General features: G+C 36.5%; 1 protein-coding gene across 1 annotated transcript in view; it reads right to left on the minus strand.

Annotated features, from left to right (window-relative positions):
* UBN2 (ubinuclein 2) overlaps window positions 1-16,953 on the minus strand; it is a gene marked incomplete at its 5' end in the record, with an annotated part of 66,412 nt that overhangs the window by 31,426 nt on the left and 18,033 nt on the right. The window contains 4 exons of the mRNA XM_082661856.1: window positions 457-946; window positions 2,972-3,075; window positions 3,982-4,119; window positions 9,061-9,162. Of these exons, the coding sequence (XP_082517982.1) occupies window positions 457-946; window positions 2,972-3,075; window positions 3,982-4,119; window positions 9,061-9,162 (834 nt within the window). The remainder of the gene's footprint in view (window positions 1-456; window positions 947-2,971; window positions 3,076-3,981; window positions 4,120-9,060; window positions 9,163-16,953) is intronic.

Raw genomic sequence — 16,953 nt, forward strand, 5'->3', positions numbered from 1 at the left:
TCTACTGTGAAATGCTAAAATCTCAACTCTTAAAAGTTTGTCTAGTGAGAACACAATGTATGCTTACTAAAGCTGCTGATTAGCTGGTAAGGATTAGCTGGTAAAATCGATTGCAGAATAACTAGTTGTTAACAACAGTTGGGACCAAGTTCAAGTACACTTCTGCATTGTTACTATTTGTTCCTACCCTTCTTCTATTTCCTTTACATGACTATGTATATATTTACGAAACCTATGCAGAAAAATATAAAGTGAAGTGAGATAATAAAACAACCAACTTTTATCCATGTTATAACTATATTTAAAAGAAAAAGACTATGCATAGAGCCAATGCTTAAAAGGAAATATAGAAAATAAAGTTACTTCTAAGTAGTTAGGATTATAGGTTATTATTTTTGCCTGAAAGTAATTATTGTTATGTTTGTGCAGCAAACACAAGAAAATTATCACACTTACTACACGGAGGTCTTCGATACGTTTTTCAAGAAGGACAGGCAGACCCTCTGGGAGTGTAGGTACCACCTTGGGCATAACTTGAGAGGCATAGGTTGGCTGGGTGGTGTTTCCATTCTCTCCTCCTGACTCAGACAGGGGGCTACCATTAGAAGCAGCATCCAGTAATCTGTCAAAGTCAAAATCATCTAGCATCTCTAGGGCATTTTCAGCTTCCTGAAATAGTTCATGTTCATTTGTGCTAACAAAAATGGGGAGGTCCGGATCAGCACTATTCAGATTTAAGTCCGAGACATCATTCCCCAATGCCACAGCAGCAGAGGGGGTTTTATGCAGAGAGGAGGTCGAGAAGTTCACTGGGACTTTAGGGTTAGACTCCTTCCTTAATGCATCCTTCTCTTTTTGAAATTTTCTTATCATGGCAGCTAGAGAAAGAGAATCTTTATAACGTTTCTTCTTTTTTTCAGATTTGTGTGAATTTAGAGCCACAACTCTGTGAAGAAAAAAGTGATCAGTTAGGCTATGTATGATTTTAAAGGTTAAAACCCCAATAAGCAGGCACAGAATTAAAATAATCATTTGATAGGTGAGGAAGCAAATTTGTTACTAAATTACACTTTTACAACGGCATCTTCATCATCATCTGGATTGTCACTTATGAAAGGCAGGTGAATGGCCATTAGAGTGAAGAAAACGAAATAACGTCAACAGAAATAAACAAAACTGAATAGAGCTCTGGTTTATTAAGTATACGAAGTTAGGGAATTCCCTGGTGGTCCATTGGTTAGGACTCCTTATTTTCACTGCCAAGGACGCAGGTTCAATCCCTGGTCGTGCATCTAAGATCCCGCAAGCCCCTCAGCGTGGCCAAAATAAAAAAAATAAAAGGAAATGAAAGTATACGAAGTTAAACTTACTACTCTGTTTGGAATGTTCATTCTTTAGCACATCTATAAGGTAGGCACCTAAAGAATTAACGAAGTAAAGAAATGCACTTTTGCTGAAAACAGAGTTGATTACAACCAGAGAAACCTACATAATACACCTTCACACTGGTACCCCAGGTGGTTTGTGCTACAAACTGCCAAAGAAATGCAAAATGTCTGTGTCAATCTGTGAGCCTTCATTCATTACCATGTCTTCTATCCAGACCCTATTCTATCTGCTACTACCTTCTGATCATTTTTCACTTTCCATTCTAGGAACAGCGTTCTGAGGCTTTCGGACAGATACGTGTAATTTTCAATGACAACTTTCTCCCTATAGGGACTAAGAGGAAAGGGTGGTCTCTGTTTAGCTATCACCTTCTCTAAAAAATCTTTTCTAAATTTTATGGCTTATATGCTTCTACGTGCACTACAGAACCTAAAAGATCATAAGTGCCTTACAGGTAGGCCAGTGTTTCATTTACTGTTATATATCCGAAACCCAGACAGTGTCTGGTACACAGTAAGCACTTAGTAAATATTTGCTGAATGAAATCAGTTTACAAATTTGAGAAAATGATAAATTCAATAAAAGGCATTACTTACAGTTTTTGTTCATAAAGAAGTTTACTTCTAAATAATGAATATTTAAAACAACCAGTAGTAATATTTTTTTTTCTTAATAATTTCTTAATGACTCAGGGATCACTATAATCTCATGTTTAGGAGGGGATAAATACCTCCCTATATCAACTCTGGAGATACTGACAGCCCCCAATTCAGATGTACCTCCTCTGCTAAGGAGGGGAGGAAAACCCAGCCTCTCACAAGTTTTTGTCCCTTGACTCTACCTTGACTCTACAAAAAAAGCCATAGAGAAGTAGAGACAAATGGTAGCTTTATGACTGCAAGGTACAAACATTTATTCTTAGGACTTTTTTTTCTTTTCTTTTTCTTTCTTTCTTTTTGTTCGTGGTTGTGCCTCGCGGCTTGCGGGATCTTGGTTCCCCACCAGGGATCAGGAATTTCACCCAGGCCCCAGCAGTGAAAGTGCTGAGTCCTAACCACTGTACCGCCAGGGAATTCCCTCTTATGACTTAATAAGGCTTTTGAGAAATTCTACTTGGTTTTTTAGAGGCCATATCATTACCTAGTCACAAGCGTTAAGAATAGCTAAATAAAATCAATGACTTTTTAAAAAATATTAAAACGACCATAAACCGTTTATACAAAGACTACGGCCAATTGTCAATCCCCAGGCATCTAAGCTCAGTTTTAGTACAAGAAAATTAAAATAACATGTTCAATGTTTGTACCATCTCTTCAAACTGGTTCCTGTTGATAAAATGTTGTAATGAGCAAAATACTTAACAAATTTGTAAATCTGATCTAAAACACCTTAATCTCTAAGATGACTTCTACTTATTAATAAATATTATTAAAATATAAGTTGATAGGTCACTGACATTTATAAATACTGTATTAAATTAGACCCAGCTAAACTGAACTAATTAATGCTAAATATATCTTTCTAAAAGGAGAGTCTGTCATGCTACAACACTAGTTCCCTCATTATGTCTAATTTCACATACCCCAGTTGTTTCGGTACTTTTTTCCTTGGCTTCTTCTCCTTTTCCCCTTCCTCTTTCCGCTTCCGCTTCTTCATCTCAATATCATCTTCTTTCATTTTGGGAATCTACAAAATGATTAAATGCATAACTTACCTAAGTATTACTGCTTTACTTGCTGATGTTATCAATCCAGCATCCAGGGCAAGTGGTTTTTCTCAAATTTCAGGGCACATAAGAATTGCTTGTTAAAAATGCAGATTCTTTGGGTCCATGAGAACTCCCACCCCTGGTTTTGGTTCAGTTAAAGGTTTGGTAGAGGCTTTTTGGGTATTTTTTTTTTGTTTTTTTTTTTTTGCGGTACGCGGGCCTCTCACTGTTGTGGCCTCTCCCGTTGCGGAGCACAGGCTCCAGACGCGCAGGCTCAGCGGCCATGGCTCAAGGGCTTAGTTGCTCCCTGTCATGTGGGATCTTCTTGGACCAGGGCACAAACCCGTGTCCCCTGCATCGGGCAGGCGGACTCTCAACCACTGCACCACCAGGGAAGCCCTAATCTGCATTTTTAACAAACATTTTGGTGATTCTGGTACAAATATGTCTTTGGCTCACACTTCAAGGAACGCTTATCTGAGGACATTCTATTAATTTCCCAAATACAATATATATATTCTATAAAATTTGCTTTACATCTTAGGAAAAGTAACAGCTATTAACAGTCATTTCCATATCAAGTCTTAACGTATCCTAAAACCTCAACCTTATCCAGAAACAGATTATTAGACTAGATATGGAGAGAGAAGTTTTAAAAGAAAGTATTATATTAGAATTATAATAGAATTTTATGATATAAAAATAAATTTCCCCGTATCTACATAATTTTACTTTAAAGCATGTAATTAACTATAAATTCATTAAACAATGGTTAGCATTTTACTTTTCCTTATATTCACAGCTGTAAAGTACAAGTAAAAATCAAAAAATATATCCTTTTAATTGAATGCTCTCATTACTGTTCCAATGTTGGATAAACTCACTTTGGGTGGCTTGTGCTTTTGGTTGTCTGTAATATCTTCTTCTTCAGTATCTGAAGCTTGGCGAAACTGGAGAGTGCCAGTGTTGATATAAAACCCTCCATATTTTGTTGTTAGAGAAGCAGGAACTAATTCGTCATACTAGGTTTAAAAAAAAGGCTTCAGATATATCTTATCTTTAATTCTATAAATATGTCAAAGAAATTCAATCACCATGTCAGAATCTTCCTTAAATCTTAACTGCAAAACTAACTGCAATGAGGATGTTTGTGAATAAATAAAGAAAAAGTTACTATCTGGAATAGAAATGAGCTCTGATCATTCAATATTTAAGAAATGAACTTCTGGAATGCTGAAGCAGATTCTAAATGTATCATCTGCCGAGAAAAATTGAAGGATCACTGCTATTCTTAATGACAAATGATTCTGATGAGAAACTGAAACAAGTTAAAACAAATGACTGAATGTCCAGGCAGCAAATGAACTTCATTTCTTACCATATTGGTATATAATTTTATTCATAAAGAGATTATAAAAAATAAAGGTTATTTCTTCTGCCTTAGCTCTAAGCTTTTAAGTAGGGAATATTTTTTAAACATATAAAAGAAAAATAGCATATATATATGTTTTAAAGGGAAGTAGAAAAAGAACTGCCCTGTTCGGTAAGCATACACCGAGGGCCCATAGTGAGCGAGGCACTTGGCTTCGAAAAAGAGACTCAAATTGTCTACATCAGTCTGAATGTACTCTAAGCCTAGATTTTAAGGTTTATCATTATCTCACCTGATGAAGATGAAGAAAAAACAATCATTAAATGGAAGGCCAGTCTTAACTAAACGAAGATGTTCATGGCAGAAGAGAAAAAAAGGAACTACTTATCTAACAAAAGCAAGATACCTGCTACCGGGTTCCCCAGAACTCTATTTAAGGGTTTTCTTCATATTACATAATTAGTCTTTAAGAAAGTCATATTTGTAAGGAAAATTCTTTGCCATGGGCAAAAAATATACAGAACATATTAGTTATTCTAAAAATATTAAGGCTAAGTATAAAAGTTATGATTTTAACCTGTATCATTTTAAATTACATGGAAAATGGAAAAAGAAAGAATGTACATTTAATCATATTGAATCAAAAAGGAATGAAGTTAGAAAAAGAAAAAAGGAATGAACTCCTTTCTTGTCGCTCCACTTGAGGGGCTACTACTGTACAAAGACCCACAGGCAAGACCTTCAGAAAGGGCCCAGTACTATCTGCAAGTAAAGGAGTGATGTGAGGAGTAAAGGATTAAAAGTGAAAAGGCTCTGTAGTAATTATTTTGAAAATGTGTCATTATGATAAGATAAATACACCTGTACTTTTTGCTTACATATACTTGTATACTGCTTTATAATTTTCAATGCTTCTTCATATAAATTATTTCACTTGATCTTCCTGATACCCTTTTGAGGTAAGGAAAATAAATATTCCCATTTTATAAGTGAAAACCAAATTCAGAGAGGTTAAGAATCTTGCCAGAGTACTTTTATTAGTTTATGGCAGAGTCACTGACTGTTTCCCAGCCCATCCACTATACCAAGCAGCATCTCATGTGGAAAACACACTCATCACTAGGTTACCAGGCAATGTGGATGTTCAATGTCTGTCTTCTGCAGTATTCTGCTGAGCTTTCCCTATCAGAACACTTTTCAGGAGAACAAACTCTTTATGCATATTTGATTTAGCCTTTGTTTTTGTTTTTGTTTTTTTTTCAAATTTAACTGGGTAGACTGTAGTTTTATTTGCTAAATCTGACAACCACACTAAAGTGACACAACCAATAAGTGACAGAGCAAGGATTAATACACAGCCTTCACTGCACTGTGAATTATAAATGTGCCAAGCATTTTTGTTTGTAAGGTACAGGAAATATTCTGGGTTTTTTTGTTTGTTTGTTTTTATTGAGGTAATATTGGTTTATAACCTTACATAAGTTTCACATGTACATTATATTTCTACTTCTGTATAATTTAGCCTTTTAAGTACGATGTATTAAGAGGCAATGGATCACTGAACTTGAGAATCAGATTTACTAGATCCTTTGCCAACAACTAGCTATTGTGACCCAGAATAAATCACTTAACATCAATACTTCAAGGTTGTAAAACAGGAACAATATTACTTATTTCAGAAAGTTCTAGTGAAATTTAAAAGAGATAACCTAAATAAAAGCATTACTCATGTCTGGTATTATTATTATTTCTCAATAACAAAAACATTTTCTTTCGGTCTTTTAAAAATTTGGCAGCATAAGTGTTAGACTAAAAATAATATTCAAAAGCATTTATTTTCAGATATTATAGTAGTAAGTAGTATACAATTCTGAAAGTTAATTAGAACCAGATTATTATCACTCTCTATCGAATAATATACGAACAGTGAAAGCCTACTGGTGGGAACTCCCTGGAGGTCCAGTGGTTAGGACTCCACACTTTCACTGCTGAGGGCCCAGGTTCAATCCCTGGTTAGGGAACTAAGATCCCACAAGGCCACAAGGCACGTGGCACAGCAAAAAAAACCCAAAAATGGCCAACTGGCAATACAATCATTTTAAAAAACAGAGAATTATTTGGTTGGCTCCTAAGTGTTTTATGTCTGAATTACTGAATTATAATGAGAACCAAATAATCTATTAAGGACAATGATACAAAATTATTTTGCAAGTCAATAAACAACCTGTGCTTTAGTTCAATTTCCTCGTATAAAACAGGGACCTAACTTGTCCTATAAATGTCAGTAATTGTATAACTTATACAACTTATACCTATAAAATTTATCCTTATTTATTAGAGCAGTGGCTTTCAAATTTTCTTCACCACAACCCAAGTGGAAAATATACTACACATCAAAAGCCAGTGCATGGTACAAACACACACACATAATAAAAATCACATAATGTACCAGTGGTTTACTGTTAACAGCTCCTATTCTATTCTATTTTATTCTCTTTAAAAATGCTGGCCACAGTCTCTAAACTGATACACAGGTCCAATTATGGGTTATAAAAATCTGTTTGAAAAACACTTTATTCAAATATTTGGAACGCTACAAAGGAAAACATTAAAAATGCTATTTATGAAAGGTTACATACTATATGATTCCAACTACATGACATTCTGGAAAGGACAAAACTATGGAGACAATAAAAAGATTAGTGGCTGCAGGTGTTAGGGAGGGATGAATAGGCAGAGCACATACTTTTTTAGGGCTGTGAAACTATGCTGTATGACAGTATAATGGTGGGTACATGTCATTACACATTTGTTAAAACCCATAGAATGTACAACACCAAGAGTAAATCCTAAGGTAAACTATGGACTTTGGGTGATGATGCGTCAATGTAGGTTCTTGGACTGTAACTAGTATACCACTCTGGTGGGGGAACGCTGATAATGGAAGCTGTGTTGTGAGGGCAGGTAGTATATGGGAAATTTCTGCACCTTCCATTCAATTTTGCTGTGAACCTAAAACTGCTCTAAAAAAATTAACTTTACTAATTTTTTAAAAGCATTTATTTATTTATTTATTTGGTTGCACAGGGTCTTAGTTGTGGCATGTGGGATCTTTTCTTTTTTTTAGTTCGGCATGCAGGATCCCTAGTTCCTTGACCAGAGATTGAATACAGGCACCCTGCATTGGGAGTGCAGAGTCTTAACCACTGGATCACCAGGAAGTCCCAAGTTTATTAATTTTTAAAAAATTCTATTTATGTAAACCTGAGTACATGGAATGTCCATTTATATATGGTTGAGTTCCCTCTTGGGTTACTTAGAATTCAAAAATCTACTTTACATATAATGTTAACACCAGTACCAATGCTTTATACTTGCATTATGCTTTTCAGCATGTCATTATCTTGAGTCTCAGAGTACAAATTCTGCTGGGCAAGCCACTCATAACAGAGAAAACTGGGTGATGCTAAAATAAAAGACTTGCTCCTGGTCCACAGTGAATTAGAAACCAAGTGAGGTCTAGAATCTAGGGCTTTTGACTTGAATGCCAAATCAAGGTCAATACTGTTGAAAACATTCCATGCCCTAACCTACAAAAAGGCTGACAACATTTTTGGTAACAGGAAATCCTCTCTACTCCAAAGGCACTGTCAACATTTTATTTCTACAGACTAGGCTTGTAAACCAGCTTATATCAGGACACCAAAATAACACAGGAGTATGACAGGGTATCCTGTACGCCTTATGCTGGAAGTCCTTCCTATCACTCTCCTACCACTATATGCCTTGTCATCATCTACACAACCAAGCACTGTAGTAACAGGAAAAAGAGGTACTAATTTGTAGGTAGTATAACAGCGGCCTTAGGGTCACTTTCTGTATATCCTAAGTAATCACTGAACACTGCAGAGGATATAATCCAGGGATTAGATTACTCTACTACACTGAGAAGAATGTAAGAACATATACCTTACCGACCCACCTAACAAGACATGCCTTTATTTATTTGCTGTGTGATCAATGGACTGCTGTAGTCCTGAAATGCTCTCCTGAATTCCTCTTCCTTTTATAAGAGAAAGAGGATTCCAGTGCAAAAGCTGTAGGGCTTGATCAAAACAGACAGTGATAAGGCCTGGCATTCAATTACCGCCACTGTAGTAAGGTTTGGCAGCAATAAAAATATTAAGTACATTTTAAAGACATGTGCCAGATTAACTTCAACCCAATAGCTCCAGTCTTCAAGATCACGTGGTTCTTATCTGGAAGTCATTTCAAAAATATACCTGCCCAAGTTTGGGAATATCAATAAAAATTCAAGATGTAAATACCCTTTGATCAATAAATCCCACTGCTAGAAATTTACCCTACACATATATTTATACTCTATAATTATCTTACGTACATACTCAAGTACACAAAGAGAAATGTATACAGATGCTCAACTATTTGTAATCACATAAAACTGGAAACAATTTAGATGTATACTGAAAGGGGATTAGTTAGTAAAAACACTTGCTGAAACATTTAGTTTTTCCTTGAATTCTACTATCCAAATAAAGAATTGCTGCTATATTAAAGATACATTACTCACAGCCTCTGAATTATCAATAAATGGATCTGTCTCATCATAGCCAAAGCCTATATCGATTAAATCTTGTAGCCGATCCTTCCGGTGTTTACGGGGCTTCCCACCCTGTGAAGAACAGATATGTTAGACTGATTCAGTACTCATGCTGTTTCCATAAAATTAAAAAACACCTGTTAGAAAATAAACAAATCGGACCTAATGAAACTTAAAAGCTTTTGCACGGCAAAGGAAACCGTAAACAAGATGAAAAGACAACCCTCAGAATGGGAGAAAATATTTGCAAATGAAGCAACTGACAAAGGATCCATCTCCAAAATATTCAAGCAGCTCATGCAGCTCAATATCAAAAAAAACAAACAACTCAATCCAAAAATGGGCAGAAGACCTAAATAGACATTTCTCCAAAGAAGATATACAGATTGCGAACAGACACATGAAAGAATGCTCAACATCACTAATAATTAGAGAAATGCAAATCAAAACTACAATGAGGTATCACCTAACACTAGTCAGAATGGCCATCATCAAAAAATCTACAAACAATAAATGCTGGAGAGGGTGTGGAGAAAAGGGAACACTCTTGCACTGTTGGTGGGAATGTAAAGTGATACAGCCACTATGGAGAACAGTACGGAGGTTCCTTAAAAAACTAAAAATAGAACTACCATATGACCCAGCAATCCCACTACTGGGCATATACCCTGAGAAAACCATAACTGAAGAAGAGTCATGTACCACAATGTTCATTGCAGCTCTATTTACAATAGCCAGGACATGGAAGCAACCAAGTGTCCATCGACAGATGAATGGATAAAGAAGATGTGACACATATATACAACGGAATATTACTCAGCCATAAAAAGAAATGAAATTGAACTATTTGTAGTGAGGTGGATGGACCTAGAGTCTGTCATACAGAGTGAAGTAAGTCAGAAAGAGAAAAACACCATATGCTAACACATATATATGGAATCTAAAAAAAAAATGGTTCTGAAGAACTTAGGGGTAGGACAGGAATAAAGACACAGACCTGAGGAGAACAGACTTGAGGACACGGGGAAGGGGAAGGGTAAGTTGGGATGAAGTGAGAGAGCGGCATGGGCATATATACACTACCAAATGTAAAATAGCTAGTGGGAAGCAGCCGCATAGCACAGGGAGATCAGCTCGGTGCTTTGTGACCACCTAGAGGGGTGGGATAAGAAGGGCGGGAGGCAGACGCAAGAGGGAGGAGATATGGGGATATATGTATACGTATAGCTGATTCACTTTGTTATACAGCAGAAACTAACACAACGTTGTAAAGCAATTATACTCCAATAAAGATGTTAAAAATAAATAAATAAATAAAACTAAGAACAACAAAAAACCTGTTAGAAGAATTTCCAAATGATTTCTGCAGATTAATTCCCCTCAGGAGGTTGAATTTAAGTCCCCTCACACCTTGAATGTAAGTTGTACCTAGGGACGTGCTCCCAAAGAGTACAGTATGACAAGGAGGAGACAAAGTAACTTTACAGTGAAAAACCTAACATTACTCAGCCAGGTGATCAAGGTCAACATCAACAGTGATAACGTCATGTTGATAGCATTACCCTTGACATGATGAGACACAAATGGCACTTTACCTTTGTGGTCTTCCTCTCAAAAGCCTATAACCTCAATTGTAGGCTAACCATGAGATAAACATCATGACAAACTAAACAACAAGAAAAACACCAAACTAAACTGAGGGACATTCTACAAATAACTGACCAGTGTTCCTCAAAGCTGTCAAGATTATCAAAAACAAAAATCTGAAAAACTGGCATAGTCTAGATAAGCCTAAAGAGACATAATAACTAAATGTCATCTGGTATCCTGGTTGGGATCCGGGGACTAAAAAAGGACATTAGGGGAAAAATAGTAAAATTTGAATAAAATGCAGCGTTAATTAATAGTAATGAACCAATGTTGGTTTGTTAGTTGTAACAAATCTACTCTACAAATATAAGATGTTACAGGGGAAAGTGGATGAGAACTATATGGAAACTCTTTATATTTTCTTTGCAAATTTTCTGTAAATCCAAACTAATCTTAAAATTATTTTTTAATGTCCTAGATTTATTTATACACATAGACATACAAGAAAATAAAAAATGAATGTATGCAAAAACTGGTGAAATCTGCAAGACATGACTCTCCTTTGGTTTCAATTCCCATTGTGCATGTCTCTCAATGCAGTGTCACTGGTTCTAATTGGTGAAAGATGGCTGAGTTTTGTGCAACATGTCTCTTAAATGAAAGCAAATTGTTTCATCTTATTTCCATGTAAAGAAATGATCTTTTCCAGTGTTTACGTGAAAAAAAACAAATATGATGGACTTACTGAGAAAAGTCTCCAACATGGTACCATTTACTTTCTAATTAATTTGTAAAGGTAATTCTGACTAAATGCTATGTTTGTATTGCATACTGATGTTAAAAAACCTAATCCCCATAACTATGACTCCAGTTTATGTTTTTCAATGACCAAAACTTCTATTATACCATCACCACCAAGAGGGTCATTTTGGTGTGAGATAAAGTAATGGCTCTCATGTTTTTAGATTTTACAAGTTCCAAAAACAATTTTGGAGACCAACACAGGGTGGCAACCCTTTTATTTTGCTAAATAAGACCACTGAAGGCATAACTCAGAATAAGAACAATGCTTCTCAAGAGACACCAACTGGCAACTTAAAGATACCTACACACACATACACACATGCGCACACACACAAAACGCATGTATATGCTTAAATGCAACACATAAATAAAGTGTCCTTATTTTTTCCATATGCTAGGTCTGCAAGCTGGAACTCTTACACTAGGTTACAGAATGACAGTGAGAATAAGAAGTAAGTAAAGGAAAAAGATATTTGTGTGTTAGAAGTTATTCTACCAAGAAAAAGTAACACACAAGCAGTTAAACACACGAGGGAATGTTTCACCCAAAAAAGAGAGAGAGAGTTCTAATAATATAAAAATCCACAGACAAAAACTAATGAGGAGGACTAGCCCTGTCACATATTAAATATATTTAAAGTTATAGGAGTTAAAATAGATATGACAGGAATACAAGAATGAATTTAATATGAAAAAGGCAACATTACAGCTCAATGGAAAGCAATAAATAAATAAATGGAATTAAAGTAAGACACCAATTTCATCTATCAAATTATAAACTTTTAAAATTCTGGCAAGATGGAGAAGAAATAGGACTGCTCAAACACTGCTGATAAGAGTTACCAATAAAACCCTTGGAAAGCGATCTGAAAGCATCTGCCAAGAAATTCTGCCATACGCTTACATTTTCTTCTTTTGTCTCTACTATGTTTTCTAAAATTTCTATGAAGTATTAATGCCAAAATGGAAATATACTAAAATAAGTTTTAAAACTCTTCATCATATTTGACTCAATAATTCTACTAAGTTACATAGCTTATTTTGAACTACTACTTCGATTCAAAAGTATCTGTTAAAAATGTATGCTATAGGGCTTCCCTGGTGGCGCAGTGGTTGAGAGTCCGCCTGCAAATGCAGGGGACACGGGTTCGTGCCCTGGTCCAGGAAGATCCCACATGCTGCAGAGCAGCTGGGCCCATGAGCCATGGCCGCTGAGCTTGCGCGTCCGGAGCCTGTGCTCCACAACAGGAGAGGCCACAACAGTGAGAGGCCCGCGTACCGCAAAAAAAAAAAAAAAAAAAAAAAAAGTATGCTATAGGGACTTCCATGGTGGTCCGGTGGTTAAGTCTCCATGCTCCCAATGCAGGAGGCCTGGGTTTGATACCTGGTCAGGGAACTAGATCCCTCATGCCACAACTAAGAGCCCGCATGCTGCAACTAAAAGATCCTGCATGCCACAACTAACACCCAGCCAAATAAATTTTAAAAAAAAATGTATGCTGTAAAAAGCAATATGTGTAATCTACAGATTCAACACAATCCTTATCAAATTAGAACAAAAATTTTACAATTTGTATGGAAGCACAAAAGGCTCCAAAATGCCAAAGCAATCTTGAGAAAAATGGAGCTGGAGGAATCAGGCTCCCTGACTGCAGACTGTACGACAAAGCTGCAGTTGTAAAAACAGTATGGTACTGGCACAAAAACAGAAATAAAGATCAATGGAACAGGATAGAAAGTCCAGAGATAAACCCATGCACCTATGACAAAGGAGGCAAGAATATAGAATGGAGAAAAGACAGTCTTTTCAATAAGTGGTACTGAGAAAACTGGACAGCTACATGTAAAAGAATGAAATTAGAACATTTTCTAACACAATACACAAAAAAAACCTCAAAATGGATTAAAGACCCAAACGTAAGACTGGATACTATAAAATTCTCAGAGGAAAACATAGGCTGAACACTCTCTGACATAAATCTCAGCAAAAACTTTTTGATCCACCTCCTAGAGTAATGAAAATAAAAACAAAAATAAACAAATGGGACCTAACTAAACTTAAAAGCTTTTGCACAGCAAAGGAAACCACAAACAAGATGAAACGACAACCCTCAGAATGGGAGAAAATATTTGCAAATGAAGCAACTGACAAAGGATCCATCTCCAAAATATACAGACAGCTCATGCAGCTCAATATCAAAAAAAACAAACAACCCAATCAAAAAATTGGCAGAAGATCTAAATATTTCTCCAAAGAAGACATACAGATGGCCAAGAGGCACATGAAAAGATGCTCAACATCACTAATTATCAGAGAAATGCAAATCAAAACTACAATGAGGCATCACTTCACACCAGTCAGAATGGCCATCATCAAAAAATCTACAAACAATAAATGTTGGAGAGGCTGTGGAGAAAAGGGAACCCTCCTACACTGTTGGTGGGAATGTAAATTGGTAGAGCCACCATGGAGAACAGTATGGAGGTTCCTTAAAAAACTAAAAATAGAGCTATAATATGATCTAGCAATCCCACTCCTGGGCATATCTCTGGAGAAAACCATAATCTGAAAAGATACATGCACCCCAATGTTCACTGCAGCACTATTTACAATAGCCAAGACATGGAAGCAACCTAAATGTCCACTGACAGAGGAATGGATAAAGAAGATGTGGTACATATATACAAGAATATTACTCAGCCATAAAAAAGAACAAAATAACGCCATTTGCAGTAACATGGGTGTACCTAGAGAGTGTCATGCTGAGTGAAGTAAGTTAGACAGAGAAAGACAAATATCATATGATCTCACTTATATTTGGAATCTAAAAAAATGGTACAAATGAACCTATTTACAGAACAGAAATAGAGTCACAGATGTAGAAACAAACTTACGGTTATCAAGGGGGAAAAGTAGAGGGGAGGGATAAATTGGGAGACTGGGATTGACATATACAAACTATTATGTATAAAATAGATAACTAATAAGAATCTGCTGTATAATACAGGGAACTCTACTCAATACTCTGTAATGACCTATATGGGAACAGAATCTAAAAGAGTGACAACAAAGACCCAACGCAGCCAAAAATAAATAAATAAATAAATTTATTAAAAGAGTGAATATATGTATAACTGATTCACTTTGCTATACAGCAGAAACTAACATAACATTGTAAATCAACTATACTCCAATAAAAATTAATTTTTTAAAAAAGGAGGGCTTCCCTGGTGGCGCAGTGGTTGAGAGTCCGCCTGCCAATGCAGGGGACGTGGGTTCGTGCCCCGGTCCGGGAAGATCCCACACGCCGCAGAGCGGCTAGGCCCGTGAGCCATGGCCGCTGAGCCTGCGCGTCCGGAGCCTGTGCTCCGCAACCGGAGAGGCCACGACAGAGAGGCCCGCATACTGCAAAAAAAAAAAAAGAAAGAAAAAAAAGAAAGCAATATGTTAAATCAGGGGTCCCCAACCTCCAGGCCAGGGACCGGTAACAGGCAGTGGCCTGTTAGGAACCGGGCCACACAGAAGGAGATGAGCAGTGGGTGAGCAAGTGAAATTTCATCTGCTGCTCCCCATTGCTCACGTTACCACCTGAACCAACCCCACCCCCATGTGTCCATGGAAAAACAGCAGTCCCTGGTGCCAGAAAGGTGTGGAACGCTGTGTTAGATGTCAGAAGGAACTTAGATTTAAATATGAAGTCTCTGCCCTAAAGGAAGTTAAAAGAAGATAATCTACTCAACAAATTAACTGAGCACCTACCAAGTGCCAGCCTTCATGGATTTTATATTCATAGTATTGTGGAGAAGGGAAAGATTAAATAATTATAGTAGTAATAAATGGTAAAAAGGGAATTATAGGTGGTACTGGATTTTTTAACAGAAGACCTAATCAAGGCTTTCCTGAGATATTTATGCCCAGACAAGGATGAGTGGAAGTAATCACTTGTGGAAGCCACAGAAAGTGTTGGAACTGGTAAGTAACCTGGTAAGATTAGTGCTTTAACAAAATCACTCTGGCCATTGTGGTGGGGAATGAACACAGTTGGGGAGATGAGTTAGGAAAGAAAAAAATGCAGAGATTTGCAAGAAAGTCACAAGTTAGTGGGGGCATAAAACATATATTTAATTACCAATCATGATAATGATGATGACAGCCACCATCCACCGAGCGCTGACTTTGCATTAGCACCTATTCTAAGTACAACCATATATTATTTCCCATTTAACAAATGGGAAAAACTAAACCTTGGAAAAAACTAATAACTTGTCTAAGCTCATAGAGAAAGTAACAGAGCCAATTTTCAAACTCATGACCATCTGACTCCAAAGTATCATTGTATTAAAAGTCCTGTAGGAGAAGTGATAGAACTTCTGAGGTCATTTTTCCACTCGGAGACACATAAAACTCAATACCAAAACTCAAACCAGTGTTCCTGCTGTCAATCATCTCCAAATTAGCTTCCCCCACTTGACATTTCCATTTTATTAAGTCTATTTTTCTGCCTTAAAACTTCATTATTAACTAAAATTACAAAGGTTGATGACAGCAAGCATTAACAAGGATGTGGAACAATCCAAACTCTCCTACATGCTGCTGCAAAATGATACACCCACTCTGGAAAACAATTCGGCAGTTTCTTATAAAGTTAAACACACACTTATCATGTGACCTAACAATCCCTCTCTTAATATTTCCTCAAGAGAAATGAAGACATATGTTCACACACACACTTGTGTTCCAACGTTAGAGCAGCTTTACTCTTAGCACCCACAAACTGGAAACCATCCAGTGCCCATCACCCAGTAAGTGGATACACAGACTGCGGTACATCCATACGCTATGCAGCAATAAAAAGGAAGGAACCACTGATAACATGCAAAACATGGGTGCACTTCAAAAGCATTATAATAAGTGAAAGAAGCCATGTACAAAAAGACTATAAGATTCCATTTATAGGAAACTCTAGAAAAAGAAAAAACAAAAACCAAAAATCTACAGAAACAGGAAGTAGATCAGAGGTTGCCAGGAGCCAGGGCTGAAGGGGAGAGGATTATCTGTAGAGAGATAAAAGGGAACTTTCTGGGGTGATGAAATTTTTCTATATCATAATTGTGGTAGTGGGTACAGGACTATGTATATTTACCAAAATATACCAAATTATATACCTGAATGAACTGTATTTATTTATACTTCAATAATGATGATTTTTAAAAACCCTTATTATTTCTACTTCAACTCTCTCTCCCCACAAACCTTTGTTCATATGATTATTCACATCGACAGCTTCCTCTCCATTCTAACTGCTGTTGCTTATAATCGTGGCCATTGTTTTTCACTTAAATGTAATGAATGCCTTAATTAGCTTCTCCTTCCTCATATTGATTCTCAATTCATCCTGCCTAATATCTAATATTTCTCTGATTCCCTTGCTCAAAATGCTGCAGAAGCATCCTATTACAAAATATATC

Source organism: Grampus griseus (genome assembly GCF_964374135.1).
Source record: "Grampus griseus genome assembly, chromosome: 9".
Lineage (NCBI taxonomy): Eukaryota > Metazoa > Chordata > Mammalia > Artiodactyla > Delphinidae > Grampus > Grampus griseus.